This window comes from Sipha flava, unplaced genomic scaffold, assembly GCF_003268045.1.
Source record: "Sipha flava isolate LNK unplaced genomic scaffold, YSA_version1 229_pilon_pilon, whole genome shotgun sequence".
NCBI classification, from domain to species: Eukaryota; Metazoa; Arthropoda; class Insecta; order Hemiptera; family Aphididae; genus Sipha; species Sipha flava.
Window position 1 is genome coordinate 834,382 of NW_020272866.1, and position 18,107 is coordinate 852,488.

General features: G+C 29.1%; 1 protein-coding gene across 1 annotated transcript; it reads right to left on the reverse strand.

Moving 5' to 3' along the window:
* Positions 1-4,715: 4,715 nt before the first annotated feature.
* LOC112683582 lies at positions 4,716-12,082 on the reverse strand. Its single transcript, XM_025554665.1, has 2 exons — positions 11,813-12,082; positions 4,716-5,970 (listed from the first exon to the last, which is right to left on the reverse strand). The coding sequence occupies exon 2, from the start codon at positions 5,707-5,709 to the stop codon at positions 5,050-5,052; it is 660 nt and encodes a 219-aa protein (XP_025410450.1). The 5' UTR covers positions 5,710-5,970; positions 11,813-12,082; the 3' UTR covers positions 4,716-5,049.
* Between the last annotated feature and the right edge of the window lie 6,025 nt (positions 12,083-18,107).

Genomic DNA, 18,107 nt, shown 5'->3' on the forward strand with positions numbered 1-18,107 from the left:
ACATGCAAATTGCGAAATTGGTCATGCAAATTCATGCTAATTACGTGTTAATTTTTGATAGTAAAAAAAATCAAATTTTCCTAATGGGCGGTGCTGGCGTAACGCACGTGAAGTTTTTCCATTGAAAAAATCAAATTAAAAAAAAAAAAGGAAAAAAATTTAAATTTTTCTTAAAAATAAATCAAATTTTTAAAAACATACTTTGAACAAGGGCCCACTTAATGCCTCACTTTCTAAATGGGCCCCACAGTCCCTTACGTATATATGAACAAGGTATCTGATTTAAACCTCCCTGGACTTAAAAAAAAAAATGTAAAAGAGTTTTGTAATATAGTGTGTACTGACGTACTGTGTAGGTAATAGATTAGGAATTTTAAATCACAATACGTTGAATTTTCAGTGAACAGTTAACCTTGTACCTAATAAAAACGTCATATCTGATCGCTCAATATAAAATGGCTATATTTTTGTATATTCATGTATGTAATATTCACACTGATAAAAACGTATGCATTCAACAACTCTCATAAGCAGCTATACTTGGAACTAAAAACAAGAATCAAATCTACGGATAACGTTTATGACAAATTTGAAGTTTTACAGTCAATCAATTTGATGAAAGCAAATGATGATATATTACCAAACTTATTTCTAATTTAACTGAATTTTACGACGAATTTTCCAAGGATGAGGTTTTGGTAGAAATAAAAAGATTGAGGCGACATATTCAAGCGTCAAATATTAATAAAAAGGAAGTGGAGAAATGGGCCAAGTTTTGCAGTTCATTGTAACAATATACTAAGTATGGACTTCCCAGAATCTGTACTAAACTTATGTTCAGCACTAAAGTTGTTTTTAACAATTTGTATATCAGTCACAACGTGTAAAAGAAGTTTTTCGAAACTTAAAATCGTTAAAAATGATTTGCGCTCAACGATGAGCCAAATCAAATTAAATGGACCAGCAATATTATCCATCGAGAACCAGTTGGCGATATAAATAAACTTTAATGAAACAATTAGTCAATTTGCTGATGTAAAAGCTAGAAGAAAAAAAATTTTAATTAGGGTACCTGTTCTAAATAATTACTAGAAGAGAAACAAATATTATAAAGATTGTTTATTTTAGAAGTGTTTTTTTTTTACATTGTACCTATCATATATTGCAATAATCTGTATATAATTTTTATATAATATACAACATATTTGATTTAATTTTCCAAATGCCTTTTTAAAAAAATCTTTATTACTTAATTTTTTCAAAAAACGTATACTTAATTAACCTAAATATTCACCTCATATTTTACTCACTACAAATTATAAAAGTGTTACTAGAAATATATAAAAATAAATTAGTAGAGTATAAGAATAATTTTGTCCTTTAGAAGACTTTAAAATTATCACTTAACAACTTTTTACGAAATTTTGCTAGGAAGTATTCCTGGGCCCCCACTTAGCCTTGCAGGTATTGGATACATCCCAGATCCACCGGTACAAGGGAGCCTTATAAATTAATCCGCCCCGGCACCAAAAGGTCTAGGTCCGCCACTGGAAATATATTAAATAGTCAAGTACTACATCATATATCCTTTGTTCATAAATACAGGATTATACTTACTATAGGAAATACGTAAATAATGTGATCAATTGACATCATTTTTATTGCCTTTGTCAAATAGTTTTGGGACATTCTGAAAATTAAATGTAGATAAGTACCTTGTTAGTAATTCTTAGATAGCAGTGGCAATTTAACTCTGTCCATAGTAGCCCCCCACGAAAATATTTTCTGTATACGCTACTATCGTGTAATGTGCTAAGAATTTCCGTTGCAAAATTATCCACTTGCTTGATAAAAAAATTGCTCAAATCCAAAAAATGTGCGCACGGCATTAAATGATCGTAACTACGGCAATAGTTTTGGCCGCAGTTCGTTCTGAAATAATTTCTGCGTTACTCACGCTTTATGACAATTACGTTTTTTCCTATATGTTTCTCACAAACGTTACGAAAATAACACGGCAAGCCAAACGTAAATAGTACTATTGTAATTAGTATATGAGTAGTTGGATCATAGAATAAAATTGTATTGTTAAAAATATGATTATTATGTATAATATTTATTCAAGTAAAACAATTAACACATAAAAAACAAACTTTATTTTTAAATTGGTTTTTTTTATTAGATATTACACTTATATATCAAATTAAATATTTTTACATTTAATGTTTTAAATCTAATTTTATTTCAGTTTTCACCAACATTTCCTTGCTTTCTGCTTTGAAAAAAGCTCAATAATATCATCAATACTCAGGTTTGCCATGATATCACTTTCAATAGATAATATTCCCAGAGCGTCTATATTTTCTTGACTCAATATAGATCGTAATTTATTTTCAATTTTTTTTAATGAAGAAAATGATCGTTCACTGGAGCAATTTGTAACAGGCATTGTAAGAAAAATTTGAAAACACGTTTCCACATTTTGAAAAACATGTGATATTTGCATATCTTTAATGAATTTAAGTTGGGCAGCGGGATTTCTTGACATTTGATGAGAAGAAATTAAACTATGAAATTGCAACCATTCATCTAAAAAAATATCAGGATCCAAATCTAGATAATTTGTATACATTGATTGTAAATTATTTATTTGGTTTTTAATTTCATTTCTATCAGGATTTTTACTAAATAAAAATTCAAATTTTTCTTTTACTTTAATGTAAGCCATTTTTCGTTTATTCAATTCAGCTATAGATTTATCACAAATAACATAATGAATATCACTCATAAACTTCGTTCTTGAATCTAATTGTCTTTCTTCAGAATCAGTATTATCTGAATGTCTACTTTTTGGTGTTTTTTTTTCTTAAACTTTGATGTTCAATATCCTTTTTTAAAAGTTCTATAGATTTGCTTTCATAATCATAAAAGTGTTCGCGAACATATTGTATGAAATCTATTAAGGAGTTTTATAAGGACATTATGGAAAATTAATTTTTTGTTGAACTCTGATGATTTTTTGATATTATATTTATTCGTTGTAATATAACATCTCATACAACAGTTAATTTCAGGTTTCCCTTTTTTTCAATTTTTTTAAAATGTTTGTTGCATCAAATCGAGTATTGCCGTTTTCATTTTTATCTTGAGATATTTCTAACAAAATAGATAAAATGTGAGCATAATTTTGTCGTAATGCTTTAGTTGTATCAGCATTTGCGGACCACTGTGTTTGTGAAGACGATTTAATGGTTAGCGTTTCATTACGTTTTAGATGTTGACATAAAAGTTTCCAACGATGAGCTGAAGACGAAAAAGTTATACACAGATTTAATTATACTAAAATATTCAACTGCGTTGTTACAATTTTTAAATGCACGAACACCGACCAGGTTTAATGTGTGTTTAACGAGTATGCCGCACACGGTAAAAATAGTGCAAAAGAAGCTAGTGTTTTTATCTTTGTTTGTAATCCTATGTACTTTCTAGCCATATTACTGGTATTGTCATATGACTGTCCAACACAGTTTTTAATATTTATACCAAAGTTCTTAATTATTTCAACTACAGTAATGGTTAAATCATTGGCGCGCATACGGGGGTGCTAAGGAGTGCTTAGCACCTCCGAGTTCTAAACTAGTACCTCCAGTTTATCTTGAGGTAAAATTATTGTTTAAAAAGGTTTATTATGTATTTATAAGAATGAATAAACTCCAGTTTGCATTGATAATGCACTAATGCCCACGAACGTACTCATACTACGTGAATACATATGATATTGGGTATTTGTGTTTATGTTACCTATGCATGTGATATTGTTATTATGTTCAAGTTTATTGCTGGAATATCATTTAGAATCTTTGTTTTGTTTACTGTCTACAGGTTTGATTGCTTATTGATAAAAATAGTGATGTTTATTAATAATATTTAGTTATAATATATAAAAATTGCTACAATTATAATTAAATAGTAAAACTAAAACATTTTATGCTAAGTAATTGTAGGGCAGTGGTTTCCAAGGGGGAGAGGGTAATTTTGGGTTCACTCGGAAGAGAATATGATGATGATAAAATTACAAAAATAATTATGATATATTAAATTTGCAATGTTTAAAATTGAAATCACTACATATTTTCAAATTATTCCGCATCGATAACAATTATATTTTATAATGATAGTGGATAAACCTTTTTGCATTTAATTTAATATTAATAGGTGCAAAGTTTAATTAGCATGACTAAAAAAATCGCCTAAACTCTAAATTTAGAGGGAGGGAGAATGAGATTTTTTAAAATTTACCATGTGGTACAAGATGAAAAAGGTTGGGACACACTGTTGTAAGGGGTTTGTGGTAGGTAAAGATCAGCCCGGTCCCGGGTCAATCCGGACCGGAACGGAAAAAGCCCGGAACGGAAAAAGCCCGGAACGGGATTGGGTTAGGTCCAGTCCGGTCACACGCTGAGATATTTTTGGTTTAGATGTGTTCGGGCCTAGGACTGCACGATTATTTTTTTCCCCACAATAATCGAATATTAGTTAAATGTTCGATTATAATCAATTAATCGAATAATCTGAGAGTATTCGATTTTTATCCGAAATGACGAATAATCGAACACTCGAATAATCGAATAATCATACTTATACTACACAATATATTAGTGATCTAATACTAATAATTTACCAATATTAGTAATCAAATAAATAGTCTGGTTTAAACGATTTATTCATAAAAACATAAAATAAACTAATACAATAAATATGAACTGCCTTTTACCTTAAGGGTCAGTCTTAATCTTGAAGTTAAATTAAAATAAAATAATATTTAAAACACTGGTTAGCTATATAGTCCTTATTCATAGTTATAAAATAAGCTGACTGGCATGTTCGTTAGTTAACGATGATCTATGATCAGTTAATATACATCCCCCTTTACTAAAAATACGTTCAGACGCTAAGCTTGTAGCTTGAATGGTCATAACTTTTTTTGCTGAAACGAACATAATAGGGTAAGTTGTCTTGTTTATGTTCCACCAATCTAGTGAATCTTGTTCAACACACACTACTTCTTCCTTTTTCGATTTGTTTCTTAGCGTTTGATCTTTTTTTCTTTTTATTGACTACAACTGTAAATTGCCCCTCGTTCCTCGGGGTATCTGGCCTTTGTTCTCTGGTCCTCGGTCTCTGTATAGGACCAAGGCGTGATCTTATGGGTCTATTTGTACCTGTCTGTTTTTCAATGGTCTTCTTCAAACCTCTCACTTCTTCTCTTATGGTAGCGAAGAGATTCTCCATACGTTTCTCCACGCATTTCTCCATATTAGTTTGTTTTCTGTTCTGTTTCTGTTCCAGTCTCAGAGTTTGTTCTGTTTGATTCTCTTTACTGTTGATTATATTGCCATAATTTTCATTTCGCTTCTCTTCCTCTATTAGCAAATGCTCTATAACGACTGATAATATTGCCACCGTTTCGAAATTTATTTCGCCAAGCATCATATCTGCCCTTAAGTTTTGTAGGGCTTTAATTATGTCTCGTTCTATTTCTTCTTTATTTACTGTCTTGCCCATTGTATAATATAATATCTCCTGAACTGTCGACGATGATGATGAAGACGAAGGAAGACGAGGTACTGGTTCCCTTGTCTTTTTCCTTGATACTGGCTTCTTTACTTTCATCGTCTTCGATGGTCCCGGATTATCGTTTTCTTCCATTCTTCTTGCTATTGCCCTGTTCCTCAGACCCCCGTATTAATCCTATCTGGATGATTTGAGTGGTAAGGATATACCAATAATATGAGATGTTACTGTATATACTATAGACAACGTATAATTATTGTAATTTGGACTTTAAACTTATATAGAATAATAAATGATATAATGCTTGTTGATAATACGGTTAGCAACACCTCTCGGGTTATCTATTACAAAAACTTTTCTAGATATTTCTTAGATTGAATCTTCCAGCCAAGTAAACTAAATTTAAATCAATTTTAATTAAAATAATTAATATTCATATTATAAATTAATAAAAAAAATCAATTTTATTAAATTTTAATTAATTACTGACATATACATTTTACACGTTAAACTATTTACTTAGATTCCACCTTTTATCAAATATTTTATAGCATTTTTATTATTTTTTTATTTTTTACTTAGTGTTTTTTTACATGGAGATGTCGGAGTATTTTTGTTGGGGTATCATTATTTTTTATAAATTATCATATTGAATAATATACTAGTACATTATTATACGTAATATTTTTTATTTTTTTTCCATTATTATTATGCAGACGTCTTTAGCACGACGAGGTCACCGTTCAAACTGTACAGATGTATCGTTACATCTTGCCCATTTATTTTGATGTTTTATAATTGATGTATAATGGGCTTCAGTCATAGGTTGACCATGATGGCAAATTATCGAGCTTAAAGTATAACATTTACTATCAACCGTTATATGTTATGGTGGCTAATGCATTTATATGAAGATTTGTAATTTTTGTATTCACACACTCCAAAGTTGAATTTGAAAGTACAAATATTCATGAGTATTGAGTATGTTTATTGTCTGTGTATGGTTTGAAGTAGTATTAGAAGCACAAGTTATATTTCCTATTGTAACTTCTTTAGACAGGTCATTCAATATGGAATGCATTGTGACAATTTTTGTATGTTTTCGGTACATTAAGTTGAATTATATAATTATTTGAAATATATACTCTACTCTTTTTACACCTAGAGTATTTTAATATCGTTTGAAGTTGATGAAGCAAAGAATGTGTGTAAGGGTTCGTATAAAGTAATGAGTGCACTAATAAACTCAGAAGCATCTTGCTGTTTTATGTTAACGTAAGGATGACCAATCTAATTTCTTATACTAGATACACTTAATTGACATACTTGTGATGTATATAAGTATGCAAGTTTTTTTAATACATTGTCTTCTAAAGAATTAATCAAGATATTTAGTATGTGAGTACAATTGAAAATTACTTGCAAAGATGCATTTGCAAAACAATAAACCGCATCCAAATTTAAAAACACTAAAATATTTAAATTGGTAATAGATGTTGGAATATTTGAATGTTATGGACCTGAACATTTGATGATTTTTTCCATATTATATCTTTTACGTGTATACATATGTTTGATCACTAAAAAATGTAGAGTTAGCAACATCTACAATACAATTTTCCAACGACATAATTTGACTTTTGTGAATAGTAATTCCATAAGCGACCGTTATGGGAAATTGTTTTCTGAATACGAATGATCCGTGAAAAAGTTCAAGCTTGTTGTAACAGGTTTAAGATGATACATTTTTTCGTTAAAGATCACTTGAATTTGTTGAGGCTTACCATCAATTCCAATAATTATATTTTTAACTGTTCCTATAACTTCGTTAATCAAACCACTTGATACATCAATATTTCTTTGTAACATAATTTTACAGTTTAACTTCACTTTAAATATTTTTAAAGACCAACTGTCCGCGAACTATCATCATCAAGTTTCGACAGATTTGTCATAGCTTTGTTTTAGTTGATGGTTTACAATAAACAAAATCAATTGGTTCCAAACGAATGTTATCTGAAGATAATAAAGATAATATTACATTATTTAAAAATGAGCAATGTTTTCTTGTAGAAAGTATAAATAGTGTAGAATCTGGTAGCTTCATTTGTACAATTGTCTTATTATATCTGCAGGATTTTTTTTGATTTTAAAACTAATTTTTTGTTTATTCATAGTTTGAATGTCAGATCGTGTAACTGTGTTAATTCTAATTCTATCCAGTATTTTAGCATATTCAGGATTACTCTATTTTTTTCTCGTGTTTTTGGTTAATTCATTGTAAGTAAACAACTTTTCCCATAAATTTATAGCATGCATCTAATGCATGTAGATACTTATCACTATTTTTTGCATTTGATGGTAGAAATGGCGATTGTTCATTCACTGGTGATACTTGAAGAAGATCTCTGAAAATTAAGATATTGATTTTCCCAAACCAACCATCATCACTGTTACCTGTGTCATAAATGTCACGTAGTCCTAAATATATATAAATCAATTTCTCATTAGATACCATACTTATCTCGTCAATTATGAATAAAATTACATTTTTCATTTTTTCACGAATTAATTTAAGAGAACCATTTGATAAGGGTCTGTATGGTGGGGTGTGTCTATGTTCTACCAGTAACTGCAAAAACGGCGAATACTTTGTATATTATATGCAGCTATTCCCGTTGGATCTGTTATAGCTACATTTCGATTTAATTGGTTTGTTACATATGCCTTAATAGTTTTAATCAAATATGATTTCCTTGTACCCCATACACCGGAAACAAAGTGACGTATTAGTGATCTATTTTCACTTGCTATTTCACCCCTAACAAAATCAAATACTTATTTTTGATCAAAGTTTAAGTTTTCTATTAAAGTTTCTACATTTTCTTCATTTTTTTGCATTATTTGCATTATTTTGTAGCACTTCCATAGCTTCTTCTAATTAATTAATTTGAAACTTATCGTTTGTTTCGTTTGTAGTATGTGACATTTGGTTGTTTTACAATATTCCAATAATCCTATTAATATCATCTTTAGATGTGATAAGATATTGCAGATGATTATGATAATATATTACTGATTATACTATATTTTTACATATCATAAATGCCTCAAAATATATGTTGCTTACACCGATTAATTTTTTTTTTTTCACTCCATGGTTCAAATAACATTAATAAAGAACGGAAGTACTTTTCTGGTTCTAATTTTCAGTTATAAATAGAATGTTTAATTAAATGTGACCATGGTCGTTTTTTGATCAACCGATAACCGGGATACTCATAACATTGAAGTTTTGTCAAACGTGGTTTTTTTTTTACAATATCGTATTTACTAGCAAAATCGAATAGATTAGTATTTTCCATTTCAGTGGGTGTGTTTGGGTAATGAATATCAATCATCGAAGGGTAGTACAGATCAGTAGACTGGTTATACAAACTTTCTATTTCTGTTTTTGATTTCAGTCTTCTGTTCCTCATTATTTTTACATCCAAACATTTGATCATTGCATTTTTATCAGTTCTATATAAAGGTATACCTAGCAACATGTCACATGCTTCTAGAACTTCACAATCTCTGTTACTGAGTGACCGTAAAGGTACATTCTATAATTTAGTATTTAAAGACTTATTACTGTTTATTACATCAAACGTTCGTGAAACATTAAATGTTTCAGGTTTAGTCTGATATTTTGTTATGTAAGAACTAAGGGCACATGAATTTTCACAAATTAATTGTATGTCCATATTTCCTCCCCACGCCAATAGAATAGCAGAATTATAATAATTTATATTTGCTTCTTCTTCTGATCGTGGTATATCATTAAGTCTCTTTTCGATTTTAGATTTCTTCGTCCAGTAATACTAGATGTAGCAACATCAAGGATTGTAAACTGATTTGTAACAGACATAGGATATTCAAATCTACAACATTGAACTATATCTTTCAATGTATTTTTCTTGCGCATGCAATAACTATTGTGCTTGTGAATTTAATATGAATCTATACGTTTTGAATGTATTGGAAATTAATTTTTATCAAGTTATCACACGTAATTTTTTTCGCAATAAAATCAGCTACTTCGTCATTTGTTGAAACTCCCAACACTAAAGTTCCTTCTATCCAAATAAATGTATGGAAATGTTGTAGTCCTCTGGTTTGATATTCTCGCTGCCATACGTAATGTGTGATTACACCCAATGGTACATCATCGGATGTAAAAAAATCCAGTATACCTTTAAATTCATTATTAATAAAACGTGATGTAAAAATGGGATCAAATACTATAAGTACTGATAGTTTTTGCCGTCTGCTATTGTACTATTAACTTTCCTTAAGAACGATTCTAGCGTATTCCAGTTGTACTCGGTAGGAATTAATGTTAAAAGAGTCACTGGTTCATACCAAGTTATTATAGTTTCTATATCTGACTATATCAGTATTGGGTTGTGTTTCTTAATCTTGTGAATATAGTAGTTAAATTGCCTTCCAACTATTCATTTTTAAGTAACTCTAAACATTCTAAAAAAGTTTATTTTCTGAAGATTTCTTGGTATTTAGTTTGTGATAAATACCAGCCTTTAACTCTCTAATATTAAAGTCATAAAGCAAGAAAAATAAGTGTTGTATGTTAGTTATAAAAATTGGGTTCATTGACAAAAATCAGGATTTGATAAATTCAGAAGGCATAAATGAAACTAATCGGTAAGAATATTGACTATCATTTCCCAAAAGAAACAATATAGGAAAACACTTTTAAATCTAACTGATGTAAATCTCGTTGATCAATTGACTGTGCATTTACTTTTAGCATTTCATAAAAATCTTTAGTATTCTTACAAGGTTTCTTAAGTATATGTATAGTGTATTGTTCATAGTACTCATTGGTTGGTTCTGCTTAAGTAAGCAGTTGTATCTCATTAATATCCCTTTTCTACCAGTGTTATCAATTAGTAAAGGATTTTCATTTTCCCATGTCTGAGCATGTTAATGTAAGCCCTCAACGTTAGTATTAATACTATTATCATTATCAATGTTATTTAATATTTCATCTTCATCAGTATTGAAATCTGATAGTATTCAGTTTCATAGTCAATATATAATTTTAAAAATAGTTTTAGTGTGGAATAGATATATCTTTGTACAAACTATAATTACCCTTTAACCATATCAACGCATTATACACTTGGTGAATTTTAATTAAACTTTGTTATATTTTTTTGTTTTTCGTTGGAATGCTACAAACAAGAATATATAATTTATGTTCAACTATAGCTTGGTTAGGAATTGGTAATTTTTTTAACGTTTTCTCTAATGGTAGAGATAAATAGAATGCTCTTCCTATGACTTTTTTGGATCATAGCTTTTTTTAGGTTGTTTACGACCGGCCACAGAACTCATTTTAATAACTTGAAAATTTTTGGCTCGCTGTATAAGTATTCTTTCAAAATCGTTTAAGCATAAAAGTACCTGAGGTGTAACTGGAGAATATAAATTATTAAGTATGCAAGAAGAAGGTACCATGGTAATGCATTTGAACGAAATATTTTAATACAAAACAAACAAATAAAATCACTGGGTAAATTGTTAGTTTCAACGAATTCACTGATTTTTCCCTAGTGTTCATTACTAACAGGATTTCTAATGTTATTAATATTTATAACATTATTTTATAACCCAATTTATGACATGATAAACAAAGATTTATAGGTATCCATAACTCTTTTATATAATCGATTGAATGACTGTGAATAAGTTTCAATGACATCGTCCTCATGGGCAAAATTAAATAAACCTAAATCAGAGCTTTTCCCTGTCTTCTAAGATAATTGTTCTATTTCAAGTAACATATTTATATTAATATTGTGAATATCTCAATCAGTTCAATCTTTAATTTGAACTCTACGAATTTTGTATAAACATAATAATTCTTGAACACTTGGAAAATGATGAGTACGACTTGTTAAAAATAATAAAATGGAAGAACAGCAGTTCTCAGCATAACATACCGAAGTATGTCCCAACATAAAGAGATTTCTAGATTTGCTGTTGCACAAATCATCAATGTTTTTACTTTTTTCTGAAAAGTCATTTAATTCTGAACTTAATAAGTATTTTATTATTTTCAATACTCTTGGAATAAAGTATTTACAATTGAGGTTTCATAAAATTTCATTACCATACCATGCTACTTCTAATATATTAACATTAATGGGCTGAAATAAATTCATAATTTTACCTTCGTCATCAACTTCCAATGTTTTATTCTAATATTTTTGGACCCTCGTTAGTAGAAGCACAGTAGCTTCAGATAAAATTCTCGAAAGTTGTGGTTGTGAATTTCCTATTTCTGTAGTAACTCGTTGGAACTCATTATATGACTCAAGCTTAAACATTTTAAAATATAAGCAACAGCTGACTAGAGCATTTGATAATTTGAAGTTAAAAATATTACAACTGAATGAATGGATATTTTTGAAGGAATATTGTAAGGTAAAGGAACCATTAGCTAAGTTACAATGTGAAAATAATATCATAGTTTTTTGGGTTATGTGGCTCCAACTACTTTAGTAGTAAGTCTATTGTTAGTCGGTACATGTTGATTTTATCATGGAAGATTTATCAAACCTCTTTGGATTTTATCATTTTTATACTGTGATAAGACATGGATAAGACAAAATAAATGTCTTTTTTGCCATATTTTGAATTTTAATATTTCCATTGTATGCTAAATGCTGATTGCTGAACTGTTGTGTTGTGGATAAAAATATACGTTTTATTCTTTTTTTCGTTTGCTAATGTATAAAGTATGGCTAAAAAAAGATAGAAAGAGAGAAACCAATTTCACAAACGTCAAAATTGATTTATTATTACAATTGTGTAATAAGAACAAAACGTAAAAGAAACTCAACAATTTCTTCATCATCATTATTAACACATGAACAAATTGAAGTAATTTTAATTTATAGTAATTTATAATTTTATAATATTGTGCAATTTTAAAACGACGTGAAAAATGACAATCGTGTTTCAAATTAACCTCGGACGGTTGTTTACTATACAAGAAATATATATTGTTAAATTAAATATATTATGATGAAAATTATAAAACATTGATAAAAACTTTTAGTTAAGATTTTATTCGGTAGATTTAGTATCAAATAAGTTATTTGGAACTTTATCTGTAAGATAGTGCTGTCAGTTGAGAAATTCACAAATTAATTTTAACTAATAGATACGAACATGGCGATTGCATTTTGAGTACGCTAATTTAATCTTTAATTCTCTTGAAATAGATCGATCGATACCATATCAACTGTTTCTACGGAATTGCAATTTATCGTAAAGCCCGATTTACATGCAACGACTTATTGCACGTTTTGTTAGACATATAAAATAAATAATAAGACGTACATTTTATAAAGTGTCAACACGTTCCAACTTTTACTGAGTTTTCCATTCCAGTTTCAACTGTATTTCTGTTTATTCTCCAATAGTGTTCAGTTATTTTAGTGATGCTTGACGATATGGAAGAAGCACTATTGTGGTTTATCATAATGTTTTTAGTACGCGTGCAACAGAATTTCGTAGATCAGACATGTTCGTAAGAAAACAAAAAATACCATACGAATCAAACTAACGAACAAATTGAAAAAGGAACTACAAACATTCAAAAACAATCAATTTCATTCATTCTTGTCATCACTCACACCAGTCAAAGGTTCCTTATGGAAATCAATAAAAAATAGAACTAAAAAAAATAGACTTAGTCCCCCCTTTAACAAATCCTAACAACACTTTAGCCACAACCGACAGTGAAAAAGCAAATTTATTCGGTAACTACCAATCAGAAACTTACCAACCCCACTCAGATACAAATGCTAACATAACGACATACTTAAAAAATGTTCAAACTTTTCTTAACAGTCCACTACCTATATCACTACCAGCTAAACCAATTACACCACAAGAAATAAAATCAAATATTGCTAAACTATGCAACAACAAATCTCCAGGGTACGATCTAATTAATAACAAAATTCTCAAAAAATTAACAAACAAAACCATACTTCTTCTCACTTATATATACAACGCAATGCTCAGTTTGTCATACATTCACCCGATATGGAAATTCTCAACAATTATATTAATCGCTAAGCCAGAAAAACCAAAACACTTAGTAACTTCATACCACCCGATAAGCTTACTACCGACGTTAAGGAAGCTTTTCGAAAAACTACTCCTTAAAAGAATAACCTTTATTGTTAAAGAAAAGAATATCATCCCAAATACTCAATTTGGATTTCGATCATATCATTTAACAATCCACCAAATACATAGAATCACCGATAAAATATCATCATCATTAGAAAAAAAAAACACTGCCCATGTGTATTCCTTGATACCGCGCAAGCGTTCGATCGTGTTTGGCATGACGGATTACTGTTCAAATTAAAATCATTTCTACTTGCTCCATATTTTCTCATTTTAAAATCTTACCAAGAAGATCAATATTTCACTATTAAATATAACAATTCTTACTCTCCTTACCATAAAATTAAAGCGGGAGTACCACAGGGAAGTGACCTATCACCCATATTCTACAATATATATACATCAGATATACCGAAAACAAACCATACAATTCTAGCAACATATGCAGATGATACCGCCATACTAGCATCAAACAAAAACCCAAACATAGCCACTCATGATATACAATTCCATTTAAATCAAATTTCCAACTGGACTAAAAAATGGAAAATTAAAATTAATGAAAAAAAATCAGTTCAAATAAATTTTTCTCTTAGTAAAAAAGAATGTCCTCAACTATCACTAAATAATGTATAAATTCCTATCAAAAATATAACCAAATACCTAGGAGTTCATTTAGATAAAAGACTTACCTGGGCCCATCGTACTTGACAAAAAAGAAAACAATCTAATACACGCCTGCATCTCCTTCATCCATTATTATCTCCTTCTATGAGTTTATAAAACAAAATATTAATATATAAGACGATTATTACCCCCCTTTGGTCATATGGTATCCAAATATGGGGCCAAGCTAAACCATCTAATATAAGACCCATACAAGATTTCCAGTCCATATGTCTTAGACAAATAACTGGTGTCCCTTGGTATATGACCAACGACGTACTACATAAGGATCTACAAATCCCAACAGTGAACGAATTAGCAACTCGTCACTATAAAAAGTTCCACTCCAAACTGCACTCAAACCAAAACCCTCTTATTTCTCGCATGTCCTCTATAACCATCCCCAACAACCCTCCAAGGAGGTTAAAAAGAAAATGGCCAAGAGACGCCCTTGCCTAACTCACAAAAAAAAAAAAAACGGTCCCTATAATATGAAACCATCAAACTAACTAGGAGGTACTGTTGATGGACGGTTTTCCCCCCTCAAGATATACATGCCATGATTTATATTATATATTATAAAATTTACTTATGTACTGCTTGTTGTATAGATCGTAAATATGCATTTTAATAAAAAAAAAAAAAAAAAGTATTTTGCCTTATTATTATTTGTCACGTACTTTATTTTTCTATTATTTCTATTCTATAATCAATGGTTATATTATGTTCGTATTTCTTGAAATTACTTTTCACTACGGTCATTTCACTTTTCATATATTATCAGTTATTAATATTATTTTCCCTCCAGTCAAGAAATTATAAAAATAAATGTTGTTTACTGTTGAATATACAATATAATACGATATATAAATAATACTGTGAAATGTGAATGTCTAAAATTGTTTTATTTTATTTTGTTCATTCATCGGAGAAGCATCGTCGCCATTGGCGCAACTAGGTCTAAAATATTGGGGGGGGGGGGCTGAAGCCCTATAAATAAATATAGTCAATGTGAGCTATGAGGGGCTTTGTCCCCCATACCCCCCATTGCCGCAGACACAGAACAATAATTATTAATTGAAATAAAAACAATCATAAAATATTATTACCATACTATATTATTAAAAATCATGTACCTACTTCTATATAATATGTTTTACATAAAATATGACATAGCACCACCGCAATATTCCACCGTTGTCCGTCATATTTATTAGATAACAATATTATTATTAATTATGTAGGATTGTAAGAATTAAAAATTAAACTATAATAATAATATTTTATATTTATATAATTTACTTTTGAATAATTCTCTGCGTCATACATATATTCATATTATTTAGTATGTATCTCACTATCCCATGCTTAAATTATCATTAAATTTTAAATAATCAAAAAATTTGAGGGGACTATAATACATTTTGGGGGGCTAAGCCCCCCTAAGTCCTAAGTTTCAGTGAAATTGTCACTTATGAAAATTGTACAATTACTAAAAATCCTTAATTGCCGATGAGTTTAATAAACATTTTGCCAAAGTAGTCATTTTGTTGATTTATTTTGAGTACCTATATCTAATACTGTCTGTTACAATATTCATTTTAATTTTTGGAAACCAATTGCTGCCAATTCACTTCTTTTTCATGCAAATAAAAGAATATTTTTCTTACATTATCTATTCTTATTTTTTTTTACCATTTTTTTTAAAATCTTTTTGTGATATTGTTTTCAATAATTCAATAATTTATTATTTTCTTAATTCTTGCAACGTTTTGTACGTCAAATACAATATTACATTTTTATTATATTCCTAAAAAACTACATTAAAATACGTATTTTCTGGTTATTTTTTAAAAAAAAAGAACTTCAATAAATATTGCAAGACTGCAAGACTTTTGCAGTGTGGGTCTTGTTTTGTTCTTGGTCTTGGAGTCTCAGTCTTGGTCTTGGTCTTGCTGCAAGACCAAGACCAAGACTGCAAGACCAAAATAATTTTGCCCATCACTACCACCAGGCAACACGGTTCAACCAAGAAAAAAAATGTATAACAAATATTAAAATATATAATTCTGATTTACTAATAAGTTAAATACTCAGCCGTATGTCCATTAATATCTTGGAATTTTAAAAAACGTTCAACTGGTTGTCCATCACAATTAACGTATCGTAATATAATTGCTAATTGATCGATGTAAGTGATATTAGGTGTAAAGTGAACAATCATTCCAAAATATTTTGCATTTTTTGTTTGTTCTATTATAGGTTTTAAAGCTTTATCTCTCATTAAAATTATGATTTCACAAACTGTGTATGATGAAATATAATTTGTTTTACCACTACCAACGTTCCTATAATTATTGAGATGTTCTTTTAAAAATGGATCAAACTTTGCTATTAACTCCATAATACCCAAAAAATTTCCATATAATAATTAATAATAATTTCCTATAATTTCATTTTCTCTGAAAAATGCTAATCCTCTTTGAGTTAAAAATTGAATAACTGATACTGTTCATTTTAAAACGTCCCTCCAATACTGAAAATCTTTTTTATACTATAAAACTAGTTGACAATCAATACGCTTAATATCTATAGAGCGGTTTGAAAAATCACAAATTACTTTTCTATGAACAAATTAATTTTCATATTCTCTAAGTCGTTCTTTAGAATGTTGCCAATTGCTAAAACTCTCTTTACGCAACAGCGTGTTATTCGGTGAATATAGCTTACAAATATAACAAAATAAATGCCGACGGTGAATATATCAACCAATTTCTATGTATTTCATGACCACTTTTTTTAGTGAAATAAAAATGTTCTTTAGTTAATTTTCGTAGAACTATTTGAATAGTTTTTTTTTTTTAAATTATGAATACAATCTATATTTTGTTTTGGAGTATTTAAAGTGAAGTATTCTCGAAAGCTTTCCGAAATTATCGGTGGCTATGTTGAAATATTATCGAAGAATCGTGCAAAATTGTTTGGTAGTAAATCTGGGTTTAATCATAGGCGGATATTTAGTTGAATTTTTGGGGGGGGCTATAATAATTCAATGTAAAATAACCCGCAGGGGCTTCGTCCCCATACCCCCTTCCCATACACAAGTAAAACTTATTACCATTAAAAATATAGATATGTTTAAATTGTATTAAAAAAACACTAAATAACGTATATTTAAAAATAATTAATATTTTATTTTAATGACAAATAACTATTTGTATTAGCAAAGATACTCAAAATATCATCGTTTTTTATATTTTTCGATATATCTTTTTCAATATATAGTATTGAAATATTGCTGAACTTATCTTCAACCAACAATGTCCTTAACCAAATTTTTATTTTTTTCATTGCACTGAAACTTCTTTCGCAAGTAGCCAAATTATGTAATTGGTATTGTTAATGCTATTGTAAATAGTTTTTGATTATTTCTTATTTTACGATTTTCAAAAAAAATAAACAGATAATTATAAATAAATTATAAAAATAACGAATAAAATTTCTAACATAGTTTCGATTTTGGAGGACAATTAAAATATTTGGGGGGATCTAAGCCCCCCCCCCCAAGCCCCCTGATATCCGCCTATGGGTTTAATATCAATAATATCGATCAAACATACCTCAGTTATAACAGTCGCATGGAATAATGAATA

What these genes read in the sequence shown, in the direction of transcription:
- LOC112683582 (XM_025554665.1), bottom strand. Translation starts at nt 5,709, where the DNA reads ATGGAAGAAAACGATAATCCGGGACCATCGAAGACGATGAAAGTAAAG.